General features: G+C 49.0%; 3 protein-coding genes across 4 annotated transcripts in view; 2 read left to right on the top strand and 1 right to left on the bottom strand.

Moving 5' to 3' along the window:
- The first annotated feature begins 93 nt into the window (after positions 1-93).
- LOC100543904 (putative cation exchanger C521.04c) lies at positions 94-6,540 on the top strand. Of its 2 annotated transcripts, none has more exons than XM_019613005.1 (20): positions 94-209; positions 1,098-1,235; positions 1,317-1,438; positions 1,517-1,625; positions 1,717-1,833; positions 1,999-2,066; positions 2,154-2,273; positions 2,402-2,584; positions 2,664-2,766; positions 2,862-3,003; positions 3,082-3,265; positions 3,373-3,472; positions 3,556-3,674; positions 3,774-3,811; positions 4,020-4,132; positions 4,213-4,361; positions 4,934-5,028; positions 5,287-5,365; positions 5,636-5,744; positions 6,021-6,540. In XM_019613005.1, the coding sequence occupies exons 1-20, from the start codon at positions 152-154 to the stop codon at positions 6,092-6,094; spliced, it is 2,220 nt and encodes a 739-aa protein (XP_019468550.1). In that variant the 5' UTR covers positions 94-151; the 3' UTR covers positions 6,095-6,540. The 2 variants fall into 2 exon arrangements, with proteins under 2 accessions (XP_019468550.1, XP_003201859.1); XM_003201811.3 differs by having other exon boundaries at positions 95-209; positions 2,399-2,584.
- Positions 6,541-7,983: 1,443 nt separating this feature from the next.
- Positions 7,984-21,411, bottom strand: KLHDC10 (kelch domain containing 10). Its single transcript, XM_010707768.3, has 10 exons — positions 21,250-21,411; positions 14,492-14,539; positions 13,329-13,550; positions 12,649-12,803; positions 12,370-12,518; positions 11,713-11,797; positions 11,011-11,077; positions 10,200-10,247; positions 9,475-9,614; positions 7,984-8,491 (listed from the first exon to the last, which is right to left on the bottom strand). The coding sequence occupies exons 1-10, from the start codon at positions 21,359-21,361 to the stop codon at positions 8,282-8,284; spliced, it is 1,236 nt and encodes a 411-aa protein (XP_010706070.1). The 5' UTR covers positions 21,362-21,411; the 3' UTR covers positions 7,984-8,281.
- A 236-nt stretch (positions 21,412-21,647) lies between these two features.
- The window catches only part of ZC3HC1 (zinc finger C3HC-type containing 1), a 10,046-nt gene continuing 9,822 nt past the window's right edge, over positions 21,648-21,871 (top strand). Inside the window, exon 1 of the mRNA XM_010707605.3 lies at positions 21,648-21,871. Within this exon, the coding sequence (XP_010705907.1) occupies positions 21,759-21,871 (113 nt within the window). The 5' untranslated portion in view covers positions 21,648-21,758.

Genomic DNA, 21,871 nt, shown 5'->3' with positions numbered 1-21,871 from the left:
CTCCACCCCCTCTCCCACCGCAGGTGCTGCAATCACGGCCCCTCCCGGGGGCGGCTCCCGGGGGCGCGCCCCGCGCATGCCCGACCCCTCCCGTTAAATCCCGTAGGGTCGGAGCTTCCCATACCGCTGTCCTTTGGAACCTGCCGTCCACATGGCTACCGAGAACGAACCGGGTCGGTGCTACCGCCGCTGCACGCAGGAGGGGCTGGGTGAGTGGGTGTGCTTAACTCTTGGAGGGGGGTGGGCTGTCCCCATCCTCTGGTGGGTGGGAGGGTGGCTGTCCCCTCTCCACGGGTGGTGTCCACCGGTGGGTGGGTGAGGTAATTGCTGGAAGTGAGCTGGAAATTAAGGATACTAAACTTAAACTGGAAGTGTAGCATTGGTCACATGTTAAGGAAAGGTTTGGAAGTAAAATGCAGGTAGTGTGGAAGGTGTCCATTCCATAATATGCTATATCCCATATCCCTATCCCATATCCATAGGCAACCTTAGGGGTGGGCATCATCTTTGGGCTAGGAGAAAAGTATGTGAAGACCCCATGGCTGCGCTCTGTGTTCCCCCTGTTGGGATGGGGGCTTTGTGGTCCTACGGAGCTGATAACCTGTATCTTTGTTACTCTGAGACATCAGTTAGTTGTTGTTTGACAAAATAGTGGCTTTGGAAGGAACTTCACTTGTTATAATCCCAAAGTACATCTCTATCCCAAAATCCTCTAAGGTGGGGCTACCACTCATTGAGTTTGTGCTCTGAATTTTTCTGGTTTATGCTTTTATAAGTAAACAGATTTTTTTTCACTCATCATACCCAGCATGTGATCTTTAAGGTTCCTTCCAACCTAAGCCATTCCATGATTATTTATATGTATGGCCAGAGCCACTCAAGCTCCACCTGGAGGATGTGTAATAGGATAAAAATTGCTTAAGAGAGTAGAATGTTGGGGAAGGGACCTTTGGATGTGAGCAGTGGACCCCCTTTGGGATCACTCAGTGGGCTGGGCCTCTCTTTCCCATCCCATAGTAATCCCTTTGGATAAGATTAAGACATCCCAGCACAGCACCACAGTGCTGAGCCCAATGTGACTTCTATCCCCTCCCTAGATGTCCCCAAGGTCCCCGAGACCCACAGTGATGGTGACATCCCCCGTCGGAGCTCCCTCTGTGACCGTCACTGCGCTGCCATCAACAATGTGCAGGGTGACCTGGGCTGCCACCAGCACCATCCTCGTGGCCACGCAGGTAGGATGTGCAGGGTGGGGGCAGGGAGGGCTCTGGAGGTCCCACGTTTTTTGTCACTCCTATTTTGTCCCTTGTCCCTAGCTGTGTCCTCGCAGCTCTGCTGCCAGCAGCACTCGGAGGAGGTCTGTGAGAGCTGCGTGGTGAAAACCACACTGACAGCTGAAAACGCCGTGGAGGCCAACAAGCTCTCCAATAACTACAAGGTGAGTGCCTATAGAGTGGGGTGAGGGGGATCAGTTGGATTCCATCTGGGTTTTTCTTACCTCAAAATCTCTCTCCAGTTTGGCTTCAAGAAATGGAAGAGCCACATCACAGCACGGCCATGGGAAGACCGCTCAGAGATCGTCAAAGAGCTCTACTCTGACCTCAACGTCATCCGTGGCCCTGGAGGTTGGCCTTGGGAACATCCTATGGCAGCATGGGATGAAAGATTTGCTGCTGTAGGTAGTGATGGCCCTGTTCGATGTGTCCTCTCCTGCAGGGTCTACAGTGACGTGTGGAAATGTCCTCTACCTGCTGCTCTTTGGCTGGTGGCTCTCGCTGCTCTACGTCCTGGTGGCTGCGGGGATGTTTGTCACCGTTGTGGGGGTTCCCTATGGTGAGCCTCAAGTTGGGGAGGCCCTCCATAGGAAGGGCTGGGGGAGCCATGGGTCTTCAGGCTGGACTTAAAAGGGCCCAACCGTTGGGTACTGCATGGCTCTCTCATGGCTGGAGGGATGGGGCACTTGTGTTCCCATTGGAACTGAATCTTGTGTCCCTATAGGGCGTCTCTGCTGGGACCTTGCTGGCTATTTCCTTTGGCCCTTTGGGAAAGTGATTCAGAAAGCAGAGGTAACAGTGCTTCCCAAATCTGATTGGGGGGATAGGGGGTGACAAATGTGACCCAAACTGGACCTTGATCATCCCAATCTCCTCCAGACCCCCAAATCCCGACAGGCACGGGGTGTGTGTGAGACTGACACGGAGAGCTCAGCGCTGCTTGGTGGCCCTGCACCCTATCGCTGGAACCCACGGTGTTGGGTGGACGAAGGATACTGGGTGAGTTTCTGAGCTTGGGGACAGCAGGGACCCCTATTGGTGTGGGGATAGCACCTATGGGTGCTTCAATTGCAATGGGGTCGGATATTTTGTGGCGAAACCCTAAATGCATCCTGTTATTTTAGCAGCGTGCTGGCACTGTGGTGTGGCTGTGCCTGGGCTACCCGCTGCTGGCACTAGCCCATGGGCTAGTGTGTGTTACTGCATGGCTCCTTGTCTTCCTCATCCCTGTGGCTAAGCTGAGTGCCCGCACAGCTGTCCGTGTCCTTCTGCTGCCCCCAGAGCGGGTGTGCATCCGTCGTCTGAGGATGGTGAGTGCTGCCTTATGTGGGGCTGTGGGTACCCTATCCAAGGTGGGGTTTTGGGGGTCACCAAACTGTCCTTCTGCAGACGGAGGTGCCGCTGGATGGGGAGGTCATCCTATGCTGCTACCGTGCTGTCAACCCCTACTACTACAAATATGCAGTGGATGGCATCAATGTTTTTGCTGTCAGTATCCTTTCTCTATTTTGGGGTAGAGGGAGGATGTTGGGGGCCTGACCCCAAATCCCACCCCAATAGGACCATGTCCTTGACTATCCATCCCAGACCTGCTGCCACTGGTGCTGGTGACACTGGTGCTGGGCTATGTGGACAGCCACAACCAGTTGACAAGCTCTCCAGTCAAGTTCACGTTGGCGCTGCTCTCCATCATGCCCCTCTCCTACTACATTGGGATGGCCATTGCCAGGTCAGCGGGGATGTGGGGCTGAGTGGTGGCAGTAGGGACACGCATTGAACTCTCTGACATCCTCCTTTCTTCTCCCAGTATCTCAGCCCAGAGCAATTTTGCAGTGGGTGCAGTGGTGAACGCCACGTTTGGCTCCATCACGGAGCTCACCTTCTACATCACAGCACTCATCAAAGGATCCCGTGAGGGCAACAGCTGCTATGCTGAGATTGTCAAGTCAGCGCTGACTGGGACACTGGTGGGATGTGTCCTTTTTGTCCCGGTGAGCTGGGCTGTTGTGTCACAAGAGCCTCTGGTCTCTATGGTTGGGTGAGCTAAGTGCTGATAATTTTCACTTTTTCTTGGGGTTTTTTTTTTCCTCTCCCAAAGGGTTTGTGTATGGTAATAGGGGGCATCCGACATCAGGAGCAGCGCTTCAACAGCCGGTCAGCAGGTGTCAGCTCAGCCCTGCTCTTCCTCTCTGTTGGAGGTGAGGTGGGGACAGAGGCGTCCCCAAGGCTCGGTGGGGTTCTACCTTGAGGGCATCTGCCTCCTATCCCTCTCTCTCCATAGGTGTCTTCGCCCCAACCCTCTTCTCCAAGGTGTATGGGAAATTGGTGTGTGGTGAGTGCCACAATGTCACCCAGAATCCACTGGGCCACTACCTCTGCCACAACTGTCATTTTGACCTGGTGAGTAGAGCTGAGAACACCCTGAGCCTATCTGGCCATCATGGTGGCAGTGGGACTGTCCTGCATCCCTGTGTCGTAACTGGTGTTCTCTCTCTGCAGATGGAGAACAACGGCACTCTTTACTACAGCCATGTCCAGTGAGTAGGACTGGGGATGGCTGCTGGAGTTGGCATGGGGTCTTTGGAGCTCTTGGGTTTTGCATTGCCCTGTGTCCCTTCCAGGGCTAGTGTCCCTCTGTGCCACCCCAAAGGGTTCTGATCCTATACCCCATCCCCCAGCCAGCACAGGGGTGCCGACAGGGTCTTGGTTTGGAGGCCCTGGTGACACCAAGCATCTTGTCTGCAGACCCCTGGTGTACACAGTGTCCCTTCTGCTCCCTGCTGCGTACCTCATTGGCCTCTTCTTCACCCTGAAAACTCACTCGCACATCTATGACATCCACATCAGTGACTGTCACAGTGAGTGTCCCCAGACCACAGGATACCCATCTTTGGGGCCTGTTTGTCCACGTGCCTAATCCTTGTCTGCTCTTCCTCAGTGCCTGGCCACCACCACAGTGCTGTGGTCCACTGGTCCCGCTGGCGGGCACTGGTCATTCTCTTGCTCTCCACTCTCTGTATGTCAGCCTGTGCTGACCTGGCAACGGAGCACATCAGCCCCATCCTCACCAACTCTACCATCTCACAGGTGAGTGTGGGGATGTGTTTTGGGTGATTTTTAGGGTCCTCTGGATTGGGCCCCCTTCATGAGGGATGGGAGCCCTCCAGATTGGGTCCCTTCAACCAGAGGATGGGTGGAAGATCTCTGGGTTGGATCGCCTCACCAGGGAATGGATGGAGGACATGGAGGTTAAGGCCCTCCACCAGGGAATTGGAATCCTTGCGGTTGGGTCCTCTCTGATGGAGAATGGTTGGAGACGTTCAGGTTGGGAGGGGACCCCCACACCAGGGGTTGGTAGGATCTCTGGGTTGGGCCCCTTCCAGCCAGAGTGGGGATGGAGATCTAGTTGGATTCCTCCACTGGGAATAGATGGGAGACCTCTGGTTTGGGTTCCTTTGACTGGGGGATGGATGGAGACCTGGAGGTTGGGTCCCCTCCCTCATCCAGTTGGGACTCTGGGTTGGGTATCTCCCAATTAGGGGATGGGGACATGCTTTGTCTATGTAGTGAACCCCAAAAGCTTGGAATGGGTAAAATGTTCCTAGCACTGGGAAGCTGTCAGGATCAGGACATGCTTTGACATCTCCATTTCCCTGCAGTATTTCATTGGTGTAACTGTGCTGGCAATGGTGCCTGAGCTACCGGAGATTGTCAATGGCATCCAGTTTGCCCTACAGAATAACCTGAGTTTGAGGTGAGTGGGTGGATTTTTGGGGTGTCCTCCTCAAGTGTGGTCCCTGTGCTCCATCCCAGCCCTGTAGCTCTATGGAGGTGTCAGTAACGGGCTGCCTTACACATATTCTCTCAAGAGAAGGCTTAACGGCACATAAAAGGGTCAGAACCAGGTTCTGCTCTGTAACTTGGTTCCCTGAGGTGGGTTTGTCTTAAGCCCAACAGAGTTCCCATGGGCTGTTGGAGATACAGTGCTTAACAAATCCCTCTCTTCTCCTAGCATCGAGATCGGAAACTGCATCGCTGTCCAGGTCTGCATGCTCCAGATTCCCATTCTGGTGCTCTTCACTATCTTCTATGTGAGTAGTCCCAGGACAGCCCAGTGACTCCAACCCCACTGGGAGGGTCACACAACACCACATGCCAAGGGCACAACCACTGTCCTCAGTGTCCTCTCCCACCTGCTCAGTGCAGAGGGAAGTGGATTCAGATGCCTTCTACCTTGGCCTGTGCCATTCCCTGCCCAAGGGATGTATGGCATGGATTTGGGTGATACACAAGTCTCCATTTGGGGTTGGCAAGGGACTGTCTCGACTGGCCACAAAGGCACAACTCTCTCTATTTTGCAGCCAACAAACTTCACACTTGTCTTCAGCGACCTCCATGTCTATGCCAGCATGTTCAGCGTGGTGCTCATGAACTACATCTTCATGGATGGCAAATGTGACTATTTCCAAGGTCAGTGTTGGTCCTGTTGTTTCCATTGTCCCTGTAATAACAGGGCTGAGGAGCTTCTAGAGACCACTTTAGAGTCACCACTTGGTGCTGCTCCATGTTCAGGGTGGCTTGAGCAACTCTAGTGTTTGATTGACTTAACCAAGACTGCACACAATTTGCCTATGACATGAACCCAGAGGTCTTAAGAAACAGTAGCGTCCCACCCAAGGATCCTAAATGTGACCACCTTCCCTGCTGCAGGACATAACTCCCTCTTATTTGCTCTCTGCCCAATAGGCACAGTGCTGGTGATGGTCTACTTCATCCTCCTGGCTGTGTACTTCTTCGCCCCATCACCCAGTGGCTGCTGAGTTTGGGACTTGGTTGGGTTCTTTCAAGCCCATCATTGGCTTGGTGTGTGCTGTGATCCAGCATCTCAGGGATTTGGCTGGGCTGGATCTGGGCTGGAAAGCAGCAACAGAAGCACTCAGATGGAGCCTTTGTGCCCTAACACTTCACAGAAGAATTTCTGGCTCATATTTGTGGCTGGAAGGAAAATACTCTCAGTGGGAGAGTCTTGAAGGACACTGGTGTGGTTTCAAGGATGGACCCTCCCCAGGATTCTTGCACTGGAAGATGGTGCTTGAGAAGAGCCCTCATCCTTCCAGGCCTTGGGGATCCTGGTTTCTCCTGGGTCTGGAAGGGATTACGGCCTGGGCCATCTCACAGGGCTTTGTGATGGCACTGGAGCTGCACTGAATGTCTCTTTTTCAGCTGTTTTGCCATTAAAGCAGTTTTGTACAAATCAGAAAGAAGCTCACTTCTCCATTTGGTCATCTGCCTGGACCCCTCCAAAGGTTAGTGATGATCTTGGGGTGATATGGTGATCAAGGTTGGTGCCAGTGAGTGGGCACGGATGGCTTTAGTTGGAGTAGGAACCCTGGTAGTGGAACAGGGCAATGCTCATCAATCACCTCTTACTCGGATTAGATCCACCATCACCATGCAGGGCAAAGAGTTGGAAGGGCAACCTGAGATTGTCAGAGAGGTCTGGGGCCATCCTGATGTTGGTGTGATTGTCCTGGGTCAGCTCTGACCGTATTTAAAAGCAGGGATATGTCCAGCTCTGAGCTGGTTCCATTTAGGGGTAAAGGGTGGTAGCACCATGATGCCAATGAGGAATTCTTTGTTCTCCTACTGGAGAAAGCAACAGCCAAAGTGAGAGGACAAGTGGATGATCTGGATGGGTTTATTATCTTTTTGAAAGGGGGGGGGGGGGAAAAACGAAAAAAAACGAAAAAAACGAAAAACAAAAAAAAAAACAAAACAAAGCTCAACACTGGCAGACACATAAATACAGGCAAATGCAGCTCCTTCCCCACAGCCCCATGTGGGTGTTGCTCCATGGGGATGTCCTCCAGTGTGAGCAGCTGGATGGGGAATGATGCTCTGCATGCAGTCGTGTGCATTGGCCTCAAACACACCAAGAAGCTCTAAGTTTCCCCTCCATCGTATCTGGTGGAGACACTGGGTCCTCTCCTTCTCACTTAAGGAGGTGGCTGTGCTCTGGCAGTAACGTTCTAGTTATCTTGCTTGGAAGTATGGTGCTGCAGAGAGGGACTTAACTGCCCCACAAGCTCCATCAGCCCCCGCAAGGGAGATGTATGCTTTGTGAGGTCAGTGCTTCAATTGTATAATTGTATTTTAGGAAAAATTGCATCTTGAGGAAAAGCAGCAGAACATTCTTCAAGACCTTGTGCTCACTGTGTAGCACTGAGTCAAAGAGGTTGGTTTTAATAGGGTAGGGAAACCTTCTTGAGGGCAGGGAAGGGAGAAATCAGCATATGGATTTCAGTGCTGAAAAGTGCCTAATTCACCCTCCTTACAGCAAGGGCACAAGCTGTTGGTGAGTTCAGCAGACACCTTTCTCACCACCTCCAGTAAACTACACAGTAGTCCATTCAGTGGCAGCTTTTAAGCAGTCTAAGCAAACCTTTCCATGTGAAAAGGTGAAGAGCACAGCCGTGGCCACTTCAAATCACTGCACCACAGGAGTTGTGCAGCATGAGCTTTGCCATACTTTGAAGCCCACATAACATGCAAAGCCCTCCAGCTGCAAGAGTTCATTGTTTTTTAGAGAGGGAGAGCTTGGCTGGGCAGCAGGGGTGTGAGCATCACCCCAACAGGCATTTTTCCATGTTGGCTGTCCTTCGTTAGATGCAGCTTGTGAAAGTACAAAGTTGAATGCACCACATGTAAGCATGATCTCAGACATTCATTAAGCACTATCCTCCCTCCCCCCAGTTAAGTTGCAAGCATGTGCTGATAATGGATAGATGGGATGGGTTAGTCCCATTCATAATGTAACTCAGAGGTCCATAAATAAAAAGCGGATTTCCAACAAATTAAAAACTTCTAGAAAGGCATCGATGCATTTGCTGAGTAAGGCGTTGAGCAGGTTCCTCTGTGTTCTTAGCAAGACCAACCACAGTATCCATAAATAGGGGAGGGAGGAGGGGCTGCTGGACGTAGTGTGACTGGGGCAGAAGCAGGTGTTCTCATTTTAGCCGCTCAACGAGTCCCTGCGTCAGTCCGAGGTGCAAAAGCTGAGATCTGGAGAGGGTTGCTAGATGAGGGAAATACTCCAGGAGCTTCTCCCACGACAGTTCCAGCAGGCTGGGTACCACCAACCACATTTTAAACAGCGAGCCAGTCCGTTTGTTTTCGTGGATGTTGACCACTCCTCCGTGAACATACATACAGCCAGCCTAGGCAGGAAAGGGGGAAAAGGAGTTAGATGAGGGCAGGAAAAATGGGCACGCGCTGAAGGACAACGCTGACAAGAAAACCAGGGTTTGACCACCTCTCTGTGCCTGGAACAGAAGTGTCACCGCCTGAGCCTGGCTTCCTCTTGTAGCTAAGAAGAGGTCGTGCTGCTGAAGGGCACTCTTCTCTCCTCCCAAGGATTTATGCATGAGCTCAGAGTGCTTTGCTGTGTCTTTTGTTTGGTGAATTCTAACCCCAGGAATCAATTTTAAGAGTGGGAGTAGATTATTATAAACCTGTACTTGGCAACCTTGCCCACAGCAGAGAGGTTGGAACTCCATGATCCTTAAGGTCCCTTCCAACCCAAGCTATTCTATGATTTTAGCCAAATATATTTTCTTAAAGCTAGAAGCCATGCTACATTCCCTCTGCTGGCCCAGCAGCACAACAGAACCCTGCTCCAGGAACCACACAAGTGCAAAGAGAGTGGAAAATAAAGGGCATTCCTGCACTCATCTACCTCCTTCCTGGTAGATGTGTTTACCAGTTTGCATGTGTTCCTATACTTTTCAAATGTTTGCTACTTTTTCAGCCCTACCTGTGCTCTGTAGGCCAAGTTCACGGTGAGAAGTTTTACTTGGAGAGAGTACTTGTGTGTTTGTTTTTTTCTCCTTTTGCAAACAGAAATGGATGTTCACATACTGAGTTACTTCCTGGAGCCAGAGCTAAGGCACTTTAAAATCTAAAATCCCACACTGCTGCTTTCAGAAAGCAGAACACGCCGTGTGCTACCGCTCTTCAAACAGCTGCAGGCGTACAAAGTCAATGCAGTAACCTTAGAGCAGCTCTCAGCCTCCCCCAGGATGCTGCATGCAGCTGAGGTCACCTCCTTGGTAACATCTGCTCAGCTCTATTTACAGCCCACACAAACATCGGGATAAATGGCTCCAACTTCAGCTACAGAGGAAAGAAATGAGTCACTCACTGGTGTGACAGCAGCACAGTGAAAGTACACTGGTTCAGGCATGGCAGCTGGGAGCTTGACCCACTGGAAAGTCTGCAGATTCAGCTTCCAAACATCTCCCAGAATCACTTCTCCATTATAGCCTCCACAAACAAACACATCTGCAGAGAGAAGAAACTCACAATGCTTACCTTCCTTCAGGAATTGCAGAACGTGCTGTGCCTGAGGTCATCACCTTTCTAAAACCCTTTCAGGATCAACACTTGTTTCACCCCCTGAGAAATATAACTCATTGTATCACTCTTTTCCATGGCTCAGCACACTGAAGCATACAGCATTCAGGAGAAATTTGGAGAAGGATCAACTCTGCTTCTTCAGTCCATTCTGAGCAGCGTAATCATCAAGATTGGAAAAAAGCATTCTCAGAGGACAACAAAGCTAGGGGAGAAGTGCAAACCCCACGGAGGGAATGCTCCATGAATGTAGGTTGTACAAAATACTACAGAATTCCAGAGAGTGAGAGTACTGTCTATTTCAGGAATAAATCTGCTCCCTCACATGAAGAGCGGTGCCAATTGGACAGATTAAGGATGGTTAAAATAAGAAATCCTCCTTCAGAAAAAGACATGCATGCCCTGCAGTTCTCTCAAATGCTTTGGAGGCCAGCATCTCTCAGGCTGGAGAGATGGGCTTCCCAATGCTAGGCTGTAGCAAGATATACCCATTTTTCAAGAGGAAGACTTTACCATTTTTGATCTGAACACAGCTATGGCATCTTCTAGCTGCTGGGAAGCCTGAGGAGAAGAAAAAAGAAAATTAGACATGAGAAAAGAGATCACAGAATCACAGAATGGCCCAGGTAGGAAGGGACCTCAAGGATCACGAAGCTCCAGGGCCACCAACCTCCACATTTAATACCAGACCAGGCTGCCCAGGGCCCCATCCAACCTGGCCTTGAACACTCCAGGGATGGACGGGGCATCCACAACCTCTCTGGGCAGCTGTTTCAGCACCTCACCACTCTCATAGTAAAGAAGAGATCTCAGCTATTGATGCTCTTAAAGTGTTTGCACAAGTGGTGTCTGTATCTCAACACAGAATCACAGACAAGAATTTTTTCTCCACTTGCAAGAGGTTTTGCTTTCCCACTGTCACAGCTATGACACGCAGCTGCTTTGGAACGTTTGGCCTCTCTTTGCTCTCCAGGGAAGGATGAGATGTGCCACAATCTCATGCCACACAAACTCCAACTCTCACCTCTGGCTGTTCAGGGGAAGTCTCACTGCTAAGCAGAACAGCTGAGATTTGCACCTCCTCCTGTGATGAGAGCCAGCCCCTATCACCTCACCTTATCCAGGAGGGAGAGAAGCCAGAGTGGCAGCTATACTTCAGCTGTGTTAGTTCTCACTGCTGAAGCTATAAAGGAGCAGGGTCCTGAAGCCAGTGCAAGTCTACACAAGGTTACAAGAAAGACTTCCAGATGGCCAGCTAACAGCACCTTCACACACCCCAGCCACTCTCTGGTGTACAGGAGATGATGTGAAATTGCAGACTCACCGACTTTTTCATGAGGTTTTGTGGCAATTTCCTCCCAGGTGTTGGTTTCAAGGTTGTATGCATGGATCTGAATGGAAAAAAGAGAGGAACTGTCTTGGCTCTGCCAGAACTACAACGCAGCCACAGGGTAACCAAATTAGACAGACAGAGGGAATCACTACTTCACAGTTTCAACTTTTTGGAAGTGGGACACTATTTAAAGTCTTCATTTATTATCTCAGCCTCCAAAAAGAATTCAGTCTTCCCTCTCCCAGTCTTAATGGGGAAAAATGTTTACCACGTGAAAGGAAATTTTAACACAGAAGCAAGGAAGACAAGAAAAGAGTCACCATTATCAACATGCAAATTTAAAGTCAAGGAGCTCCTTTCTTTGGCCTTTTCCTGTTTTGGCATAGTTACAACATTTACATCCTAAGTGCTCTTAAATGAGAATCTTTGATAACAGATCTACAACAGATTATTCTGCAGATGCGTGTGGTCATGGGTTACCATGGATTCACCATTTCTAAGTCAACAGGACATGTCTGTGGTAACCCCAGCCTTTACAAAAACTGGAGAAAAATCTACTCCCAGTAATGTATTTTTTATTAACATTATCTTTTTAAAAATCAAGCTCTCCAAACAGATGAAGTGACTCTGCTGGTTATGCTTCACTGCAAAAAATGTGTTCAGGCAAGCTCTGGAAGCTTCTCACCATCTTACCTTATCTAGGGAATAAGCTGTCCAGGAAGTTCCACCTCCCAGGATATAAATCCTTTGACCATCGTGTGCAATTTCATGCCTGTACCTGAAGGTGCAGAAGTGGATGTTTAGTAGCACAAGAAGTTAATGCAAGCGAGCAGCAACAAAACTTTCTGGAAACATTAACAAATCTGAGTGGTTGAAACAGACATCCCAAGCATCCCACGCTGCATCAGATCCCCAGGCTGGGAATTTTTAGATGTGGAGGTTTTCATGAGCAACCTAAGCAGCATCTCAAGAGCTGGAAAGAGTTTCTGAGAGCAGAGTCTCACAGATCTCAAGTACCACAGTTTATGGAGCACCATGACACTCCTTAATACTTCCTTCCCTTTTCTCACTAAGAAGGTCACCAACTGAAACCCTGCTACAGAATGAGGCAAGGAACAGGGATCAGCTGGAGCCTCTTCAGCACTCAACAGCTGCCTTATGTTCCCAGCTCTGTTCTGGCACTACATATTGTTCTGGCAGAGGCTTCACACCCCCTCCCTATATCCCTCTGCATATCATAATGCTGGAGCACTGGTTGTGCAAGGCTCACAGCCAAAAGCACCGCTCTGACAGCACTTTCTCAGCTTCTCAGTAAAAGTGGTGATTTCCCAGTTTAAAAGCTCTCCTCACCTCTCCTCTGGCATGTCACAAGACATGTTGTTTGGTTTCAGTTGGATCCACTCTCTGGTGTTGAGGTCTAGTTTATGCAGGTCGGTGCTGTAAATGTAACCAGTTGTTCCACCAAACACATACAGAGACCCATTGATGATGGCCATGGCCTGGAAGGTAGAGAGAAACCAGTTAGAAAAGACACAGAGCATCAGCACTGAAACAGAAAGAATTCCCAGCCTCCCAAAGGAAGGAGACACAGCACATGCAGTGTATCTGACAAAGGGCCTTCCCTCCTACCTGGCCATAGATCCGATTGGGTTTCTTTCCTCTGCAGCTGAGCAGGGCCCATCTTTTGTACTTGACATTGCAGACGTGGACATCGTTGCCATTACTTTCCCCAAATGGGATTCCAGTGCCCCCAAACACAAGCAGGTTGTTGCCATGCAGTACAACTAGGAGAAACAGACAGGGCAGAGATGTTTGTTGCAGTGAAATGCAGTGAAACAGAACTCTGGAAGGAGAAGGCAGCAAGTGTTCGTTGTTGTTCAAATACCCTACAACTCACGCTATGCATTTATGGCCTTGAAATGCTCTAAAAGAGAAAGAATGCAAGTTAAAACCATGGCAACCAAAGACTTACTTTAAAAAATGGCTAGTGAACAAGGGGATCTATTTTTGGATGCTCTGTCTGACTGCAGCAAGCATCTATCCACTGAAAGCAGAGGCCTTGCAACTGTTAAGCTAAATTTCCAAAGACTCTCTCTTTCATTTGAAGTTTTTAATTCCTCAACCCTGGCAAAAGGGCAAAGAAGAAAAGAAAAAATCAAAAATCCCATTCAAAACTCAAGGCCTAATTGCACAAGAGTTGGAAACAGGATCCAGATTTCCCAGTTCTTGTCTGGTTTTTCATTCCATCAGGGACAAAGATTAAAATAGCTTCAGGCTTAGGTGCATAGGAATTGGATTTCCATACGTACGTGACATGGAGGCCAGCTCCCTGGGCATGTAGCCCTCAGTGCCCATTTGGTGCCACGTGTCTGTAGCAAAGTTGTACCGCCAGAGTTCCCTGAAGAGTGGGTAATCTTCATTCTCTGGCCCACCAGACTCATCGTAGTCAGGATTGTAGCCTCCAAACACATACAAGTTGGCATTATCTGCCACGCAGCGATGGCCACTTCTTGCTGGTGGAGATCTCTGGCCTGCAGCAAAAGGACAGAACAGCTCTGTGAACAAACAGCAAAGAAGCTGAGCTTCTGTCTGAGGATCAGGACACCCCACTGGGGTGGTCCTCCAGCAGGAGCAGCTGGTGTGGAACAGCAAGGAAACACATCTGCATCCAGGAGGTGACAGCTCTGATGCCAGATCCACACCTGAGCAAGAACACAGACAGCCCAAGTACTCCCAGTGCCTTGCATCTCAGCTAGGTTCTTCCAGGGGCTTCATAACAGCATGCAACACAAGTATGATACAGCAAGAAGTCAATAGCAAAGGCATTAGCACAGGGAGAGAGTGCTGCAAGGAGCCCATCTTTGCAGCTGGCACAAGGAGCCCTTCCCTAAAGGGAGTCCTCTGCCTCTTCCCTACAACAATACAGGTGGAGTGCAGGGAATTGAGGCTCAGAACTCAACCAGAACAGGCCAAAAGACCAACACACACATGGCAGCCAGTCCTGGGAAACCCAAATAGCAATAAATTGAAGTCTGAGAGCTCTCCCAGCTCTTTTTTGATGGAACAGGACCAGAAAAGTGCCTACTTAGGAACCATCATGCTTCTTACAGCTCATTGCAATTAACAGCAGTGAATCAGATGTGCAGAGCAATAACAAATGAGACATCAAGCATCCTTCCCACAGGAAAGGTGAAATCAATGATTTATTCAGACTGAATTCAGGATTTCAGCTTAGCAAGGGCAGATGTGCTTCACCACATTCTCACTTTGCTGCTGTTGGAAGCTCCAACTTTTGTGCAGAATTAAGCTGTTCTGCAGGACTCAAGCAAACTCCTTGAGGCAAAATTCTAAGAGATTTGAAATCCTTCCAGTAATAACTGCATCTCACAGTGATTCCCCACTTAGAAAAGCAATAAACTGAAAGAGAAGGAAGAAAATGAAGGAATTTTGCTCTTGACCAATGGGAGCTCACCCAATCCGTGCCTCCTTCTGGGTGTTCTCTGAAGGTCTTCAAAGGGGGCTGCAAAGAACAGAGATGGGAGAGCTTAATTCCAGGAGATTGGGAGCACTGAAGCAATGGAACAGGTTGTCCAAGGAGGTTGTGGATGCCCCATCCCTGAAGGCATTCAAGGCCAGGCTGGATGTGGCTCTGGGCAGCCTGGGCTGCTGGTTGGTGACCCTGCACACAGCAGGGGGGTTGAAACTGGATGATCATTGTGGTCCTTTTCAACCCAGGCCATTCTATGTTTCACTTTGCAGCAGTGGGGACGCTTTCAGAAATGAACCAAGTGGCACAATGTTAAATTGAATTAAACCAAATCACCCAACTCTTCTTTTCAGATTTGAAGTGACCTTAATTACTGTGGGAAGAAAATCTTAAAACGAGATTCCTCCAGTTCAATCTTTGTAAAAGAAGGATCTGCACAAGTTCAATGCACTAAAGAGTTAACTGATTAATTTCTTCAGCAGACAAGCTCCACGCTTTGCACTTAGAGATGCATTTCCATTTAATTGTGTTTTATCTGCTGCTTCACATCTCCTATCAAGATTTTTAAAGCAAGTTTTGGATCTGTTCTTGCTCCAGCATTCACAGCATGCAAAGAGCCCATTATATAAGTGCAAATTTCAGCTGATGCTGGAAGATGGCAACATCCAAACCAAGAGAGATGTGTGGGAAAGAGGTCTTGAAAGCCAGTGATGGAATACTGCTTTATAGTAAAAGGATAATAACTGGAAAACAGGCTGTTTGGTCAGCTTGAGATCCCAAAGCAAAGTGCTGCTGCTTTGGAGAAGTGGTGAGAAGGAAATATTCATCATCTCCTTTTCAAGGCCAGGCTGGATGTGGCTCTGGGCAGCCTGGGCTGGTGGCTGGTGACCCTGCACACAGCAGGGGGGTTGAAACTGGATGATCACTGTGGTCCTTTTCAACCCAGGCCATTCTATGATTCTATGATTCCTTAGGGCAGAAGTGGGAATGGTAAAACTTACAGGGAATGAGCAGCCACACCAATGGAACGAAGCTGAAACAGCACAGCAGGGACAGAAGGAGGAAAGTTCTAATTTGGGGCTGAGCTATCTGACAGCAACTGTGCTGGCTGTCATTGCACACTGACCTGTTAACACCCTGTTACATTCACCTCCCCCAAGTGATTCATTAAGTGACTTCAGAGGGAGCTGCTGGGATGTCCCAGATTGACTTTATTAGAGCAGATTCCTAATTGAGTATCTCTGCAGCGTGAAGAATTGACAGAACAAAAGGAGAGTAAGGAAAAAGGCAGTGGGAATGTCTGTTCCTGAGGTGACACGGTGCAGCAATCCATGCAGGAGATGTTTCCTACCTCTCAGAAAGCTCTGAATGCAGAAAGGGGAGAAGAAAACAGAGATGTCATTAGAAACATTTAAGTCATTAAAGACTTAAAGACACCCTTCATTTTAGAGGAGGAAAGCATCACGCTCATGAATGGCCTCAAAGTTTATTAAATTCCAACTCTGCAGCCTCCACAGCCACACCACTGTATAGAAAGCCTGGAAAAGATGAAAAATCCTACTTGCTTTCAGGTAATGCAGCAGATTACTTGGAGCTATGCAGCAGATGAAATGCTATCAGCATGCCCAGTGCTGCAACGTGTGTCAACAGCTACAGCCAACCCTGCAGGGATTGCTCTGCTGTATCCCAACAACTCCACAAAGTTACACAGGAGGAAAATCAAACTGTGAATGAAGATTCAGCTCAGCCACTGCATCACCAGCAGCAGGAAGGGTAAGGTGAGAGGCACTGCACACAGAGCAGCACAAAGACTTGCAGAGAACAAAGGCGTTTTCTTTCCATCTGATTATCCTCCCTTTCATGAGGGCAGGAAAAAAAAAACGCTGGCATCATCTCACCAGCTGGGTTAAAGGAGAGCAGGATACCTGCTATTCCAGTTTGTAAGCTACCAGCTGGCTTGCTTTGTTTGTTTGTTTGCATTTAAAAGAAGGGGAATAGGTCTAATTAGGTGAAAGCATTTCTTAGAAATAGAAATAATCAACAAGAGACTTGAATACAAATTTGTTTTGGGAGCCTACTTGAAGCTGCCCTTTTCTTATCAGGACTGTGCTGCCAGAAAAACAAATTAATGTATTAATCAGTGTCAAACTCTTGGCAGAGACTGAGGTCTGCCTCTATCAGCTTCTGTAGGATTTGATTTTACTTTTGAAGGGAGTTTTCTTTCCTCACTACAATCCCTCGTTATCAATTCCCAGTAAAATGATGCAATGCTGTTCTCCAGAGCTTGCAAACTCACAGCTGCTGTTGCCTCCTTGTCCTCAGCAGCCCCAGAAGGATCCAGACCCCATCACCTCTTCAGAAACACAAAAAGGAGAATGAAAAGAGCCCCAGATCAATCTCACCACGTATAGGCACAAGGCTGAGCAGTGGCCAAGGCTGAGCAAAGCCAAAGAAAAACAATTCCTAGACTCTATGGGAGGAAAGAAGCCTTGTTTCTAAGCTCTGCTTGCCAAGGATACCAAAAATACCCTTTGGCACAGCCAGAGCACCAGAATCCACCACAGGAGCCTTTAGGGACTTTGGCCTCCTTATTCTTTTGGTTTTGAAGGACCATTGAAGACCCATCTGAAACTGGAGTGCAATAGGAGGTTTAAATGCACTCAGGGAACTGGTGGAAGGTATTGACGTGGCACCAACCTCTGTTCATCACTGATCAATGAGGTGAACACACTGCATACCATCCCACATGGATGACCAGAATTAAAAGCACAGCTGGTCTTGATGTTCAGGGTTTACAACACACAGTTGAAACTCAGGGTGAATTCAGGAGAAATGTTTGGCTTCTAACCTTCAGAAAACAAGAAAAGTTACCAAAGTGCCTACATCTCAAGGACAAGCAAGCATTTTGTGCATTTTCTAACCAAGATGCATTTGAAAATCCACTTGAATTTCCATTCTGGTTAAAGAATTGCATCCAGAGAGATGTTCCTCTCAGAACTTAGGGACTATTTGCTTCTTCATATTTACTGGTGAGAACCATTTGCACACACAACCACAGATCCTCTTTATTGTATGTGTGACTCACATCTTGACTTGAAAAGAAGGCTGCAGGGTTGGCCTCACTGCAGCCTTCCAGGACCTAAAAGGAGCCTATAAAAAGGAGGGGAGTCAACTCTTTTGAAGCGTAGATTATAGCAAGGCAAGGGGAAATGCTTTGAAATTGAAGGAGGGAAGATTGAGGTTGGATGTCAGGGGGAAATTCTTTACTATGGGAGTGGTGAGGTGCTGGAACAGCTGCCCAGAGAGGCTGTGGATGCCCCGTCCATCCCTGGAGGTGTTCAAGGCCAGGTTGGGTGGAGCCCTGGGCGGCCTGGGCTGCTCTGAAACGTGGAGGTTGGTGGCCCTGCCTGTGGTGGGGGAGTTGGAGCTTCGTGATCCTTGAGATCCCTTCCAACCCGGGCCATTCTGTGATTCTGTGATACTCCCCTCCTGCAGACCACATGGAACAAAGCTTCCTTCATTACTCCTGGAGCATATTTGACAGCTATCTGAGGTGTGTTTTGGAAACACAAAATAATAAGTAGTGGATGCAAAGCTAACAAATACAGGGTGTCTTTTCTAAGTGTCTTTTCAAATGCTGGCACTGAATAATTAAGATTCCTGCACACATCCTTTTTGCTGCTTCTTAAGGCTTCATTAACACTTTATCAAGACTGTTCAACATATGGAATAGGTTTCAGTATCTCCCCTTCCACATGTGACTTCAGCAAGAGTTCTGAAGGACATTCAGGCTGAGGGCTGAAACCAAAGCACTGCTAACTCCTGGGAGAGAGAAGAGAACAAGTCAGTATTGACTCCAACACATTTTCAGCTTCAGTTTCTTCACACTGGCCTGACAAAATACGTTTGTAATTCATGTGGTAGATTCCATTATAAAAATCACAGCTGCCTCCCAGCAGCCTCTTGCATTTCTGAAGCCTCCAAAGGGGAGTTTGGAGAAGGATCCATCATCCCACATGCAGCCATCAGAGCACGGATCAATGGGAAGAACAGGGCTGTCTCTCTCTCTGTGCTTCCACACATCTTTGCATTTCAAGCATTCATACAAGAAAGCAATTGATTTTTGGTATTTCCCATGAGGGAAAGGGCCAAAAATAAAGAAAAACGTTGAGAATGATCGATCAGAAGCAGAGCAGAATGGACACAGCTCACACAGTGAACTTCAAACGACACTCAGAGCAGAGGAGCCCCGAGGAAATAACCATCCTTATTGAGAAACCAGAGCAAAAGAAGAAATGTTTGCCCTAAAAATGCAAATATCACTGGGAAAATTATAGCTCAAGGCACGAGTACAAATGCTTAGCACGAAAGAAGCAAAGATATATTTAGGTCTCCAGCTTGTTTCTACCCTCTTAACCCCAGGAGTGTGATGAAAACTCTGAAAAAAATATATATATATTGGTATTCTGACCATTCATTCTCAAGCTGGACAGGAAGATTTCCAGTGGGGAGAACAAAACACACAATGCCTATATTTGATATTTTGGATCTTTCTAAAGCTTAGAAACAAATATAGCTCCTTCCTTTCCCATAGCCAACAAAGGATTTCAGATGTTTTAAAGGATCTTTATATACAAATGACCACCAGAAATAACCCTCTGGAGAAAGCAGCTCTGCACAACTCTGACATTAAAATACCCACAAAAACTTATCCATGGTGGTGCAACAAATGGCAGAGGGAGAATGTGAGGTAAGCAGCACCTGAATTCACACTGTGGTGTTTAAGTGGTGATGTGTTTTAGCCAGGAGATTGCCCACAACCACTTGAAATGACACTACTGGGAGCAGAAGAGCTCTGCAGAGAAGGATGGAGGGCACACATCCACTTCTAGTGCACATTACCTGCTCCTTGCATGCTGTCAGAATGATTACTAACAAAAAAAGAAAAACAACACAAACACAGCATGCTTTATAGGAAGAATCTATCGTACTAAATAGTGGGGAAGCTGAAAGAATGACTTGAAAAGTCCAAGAGAGAATTCAGAAGAAAGAAAATAAACCCAGTTGGAGGAAATGGAAGGAGGGGAAGAAAGCTGTCTCTAAATCTCAATGTTTATGCAACAGCTGCTATTGGAGTGCTGTAAACAGGACATTAACAGGTGTCAGATGAGGAGAAAACTCCAAGGATGGATCCAGGAAGATCTTCCATCACTTTTTCAGCAAGTGCTCTTCAAGCTTATTTAGGTTGGCTTTAAGCACACATGCTGAGCTGAGCAGGATCTGTTTGTTCCCAGTTGTCAGATGGCAGAATTCCAGGTTTGGGAATGACCTTTAGCCAAAAAATGGGATCACTGCAACCATCTCAGGATGACGCACGGTTACATTTGCTAAAGCTAATGATTGTAAACTGAGAATGAGAGAATAACCAGCCATTGTGATACTGCCTTATCACGAAAGGAAGGAAGGAAATATGTCTGAGAATTGGCCCAAACATAGAAGGCGTGGAGCTGCTCAGCATATTGACTGCATTCACACAAAGCCTGAGGGCATCCTTGTTTGCTCTTATGCAGGCACAACAGTGACAGACTGATCCAGAGGAGAACCACAAAGATGATCAGGGGACTGGAGCATCTCCCCTATGAAAACAGGCTGAGGGAGCTATGCTTGTTCAGCCTGGAGAAAAGAAGGCTGAGGGGTGACCTTACTGCAGTCTTTCAGTACCAAAAGGGAGCCTACAAACAGGGGGGGAGTCAACTCTTGGAAAGGGGAGATAACAGCAGGACAAAGGGAAATAGTTTGAAGTTGAGGGAGGGAAGATTTAGGTTGGATGTCAGGGGGAAGTTCTTTACTATGAAAGTGGTGAGGTGCTGGAACAGCTGCCCAGAGAGGCTGTGGATGCCCTGTCCATCCCTGGAGGTGTTCAAGGCCAGGTTGGATGGGGCCCTGGCAGCCTGGACTGGTATTAAATGTGGAGGTTGGTGGCCCTGCCTGTGGTTGGGGGGTTAGAGCTTCGTGATCCTTGAGGTCCCTTCCTACCCAGGCCATTCTGTGATTCTGTGACAGGATTTGCACAGGTGGGAACAGAGGATGGGATTTGAAGGCATGGGAAATGTATACCATGTACTTGCAAGGATGGGGTTCAAAAGGGTGGGGAACATCCCCCATGGCCCATCACAGAACCATAGCGTGCCCCAATACAGCAGGAGCAATGCGATGAGGGTGACTGCTCCAACTGTGGGGTAATCTCTGCCACCTCCCTTAATGCTTTGTGGCTGTTGGGAGGAGAGAACTCCCCTACCCAGAGCCTGTTGGGAGGTTTAGGGGGGACGGGGACACATGGCCCCATCTGCGCACCAACACAGAGAGGACTGAGGAGAAAAGGAACAGGGCTTTCCTTCTTAGGGAATAGGGCTAAGCTTACACAGAACCCAAAACCTCTAGAAGACCAAATTCTCCCAGAGGAGCAGCACAGCACCAAAAATCCCCATATTAGAGCTGGCACCTCCCCTCCCCCCCAAAAAAAATCCTAAATTGAGATTGAAGATTGACACTACATCCCTCCCCCCCTCAATACACTGATATTGACGCCGAGAAGATCGACAGCCCCCTCCATACCCCCCCCAATCCTCTCACTGCCCCCACCACCCCCACCCCCAAAAAGCTGAGTGACACTGAAGCCCTCACGGCCCCCTCCGGGCCAAGGGTCCCGACGTAACCCCCAAGAGGCCCCGCCCACCGCTCACCCGCCCGTGTGACGGCCTCCCCCGGACAGCTTGCACCGAAGCGGTTGAGGAGCCCGTCCTCCGCCCTGCCCCGCAGGCCGTTCAGCTCCCGACCACCATCAGCCGCCGCCATGGCCTCGACCGCTTCTCCTCAGGGAGAACCCCCCCGCCCCCTCCCCAAGAGCCGCCATGCCCGTCGACCAATCAGCGAGCTACTTCTGAGAGATCTGCCAATCAGACGCGGGTTTGTTGGAAAGTGGGGAAAGAGTAAGGGAGGTGCTGCACCTTTTGCTGGCCAATCAGAGAGCGGCTTTCCGAGACGAAGCCAATCAGACACGGGCTTGTTGGGAGGTGAGGAGGTGCTGAGAGAGCCGAGCGACCGATTGGTGCGCGTATGGGGCAGGCTGAGCCAGTAGAGCGCCGAGCTGAGAGAGAGCGTGCAGAAGGGGGAACGGAAATCGGCGGAACGACCGTGCGCGGCCGCGGTGCCCCCACCCGGCCTTTGGGCAGTGCTGCGCTGAGGGACCAAGATGGCGGCGCCCAGCGCCGAGGTGGCCGAGGGGGGTCGGGGTAGGCCGCCCGCCGTCACCCCGCAGCAAATCCGGGACCTCATTGATGGAGGCATCGCTTCTGAGGGCAGCGG

The sequence above is a fragment of the Meleagris gallopavo genome, chromosome 1 (genome assembly GCF_000146605.3).
Source record: "Meleagris gallopavo isolate NT-WF06-2002-E0010 breed Aviagen turkey brand Nicholas breeding stock chromosome 1, Turkey_5.1, whole genome shotgun sequence".
In the NCBI taxonomy this organism is placed as follows: Eukaryota; Metazoa; Chordata; class Aves; order Galliformes; family Phasianidae; genus Meleagris; species Meleagris gallopavo.
Note: the sequence above shows the minus strand (reverse complement) of the source record. Positions and strands in the feature narration are given on the sequence as shown.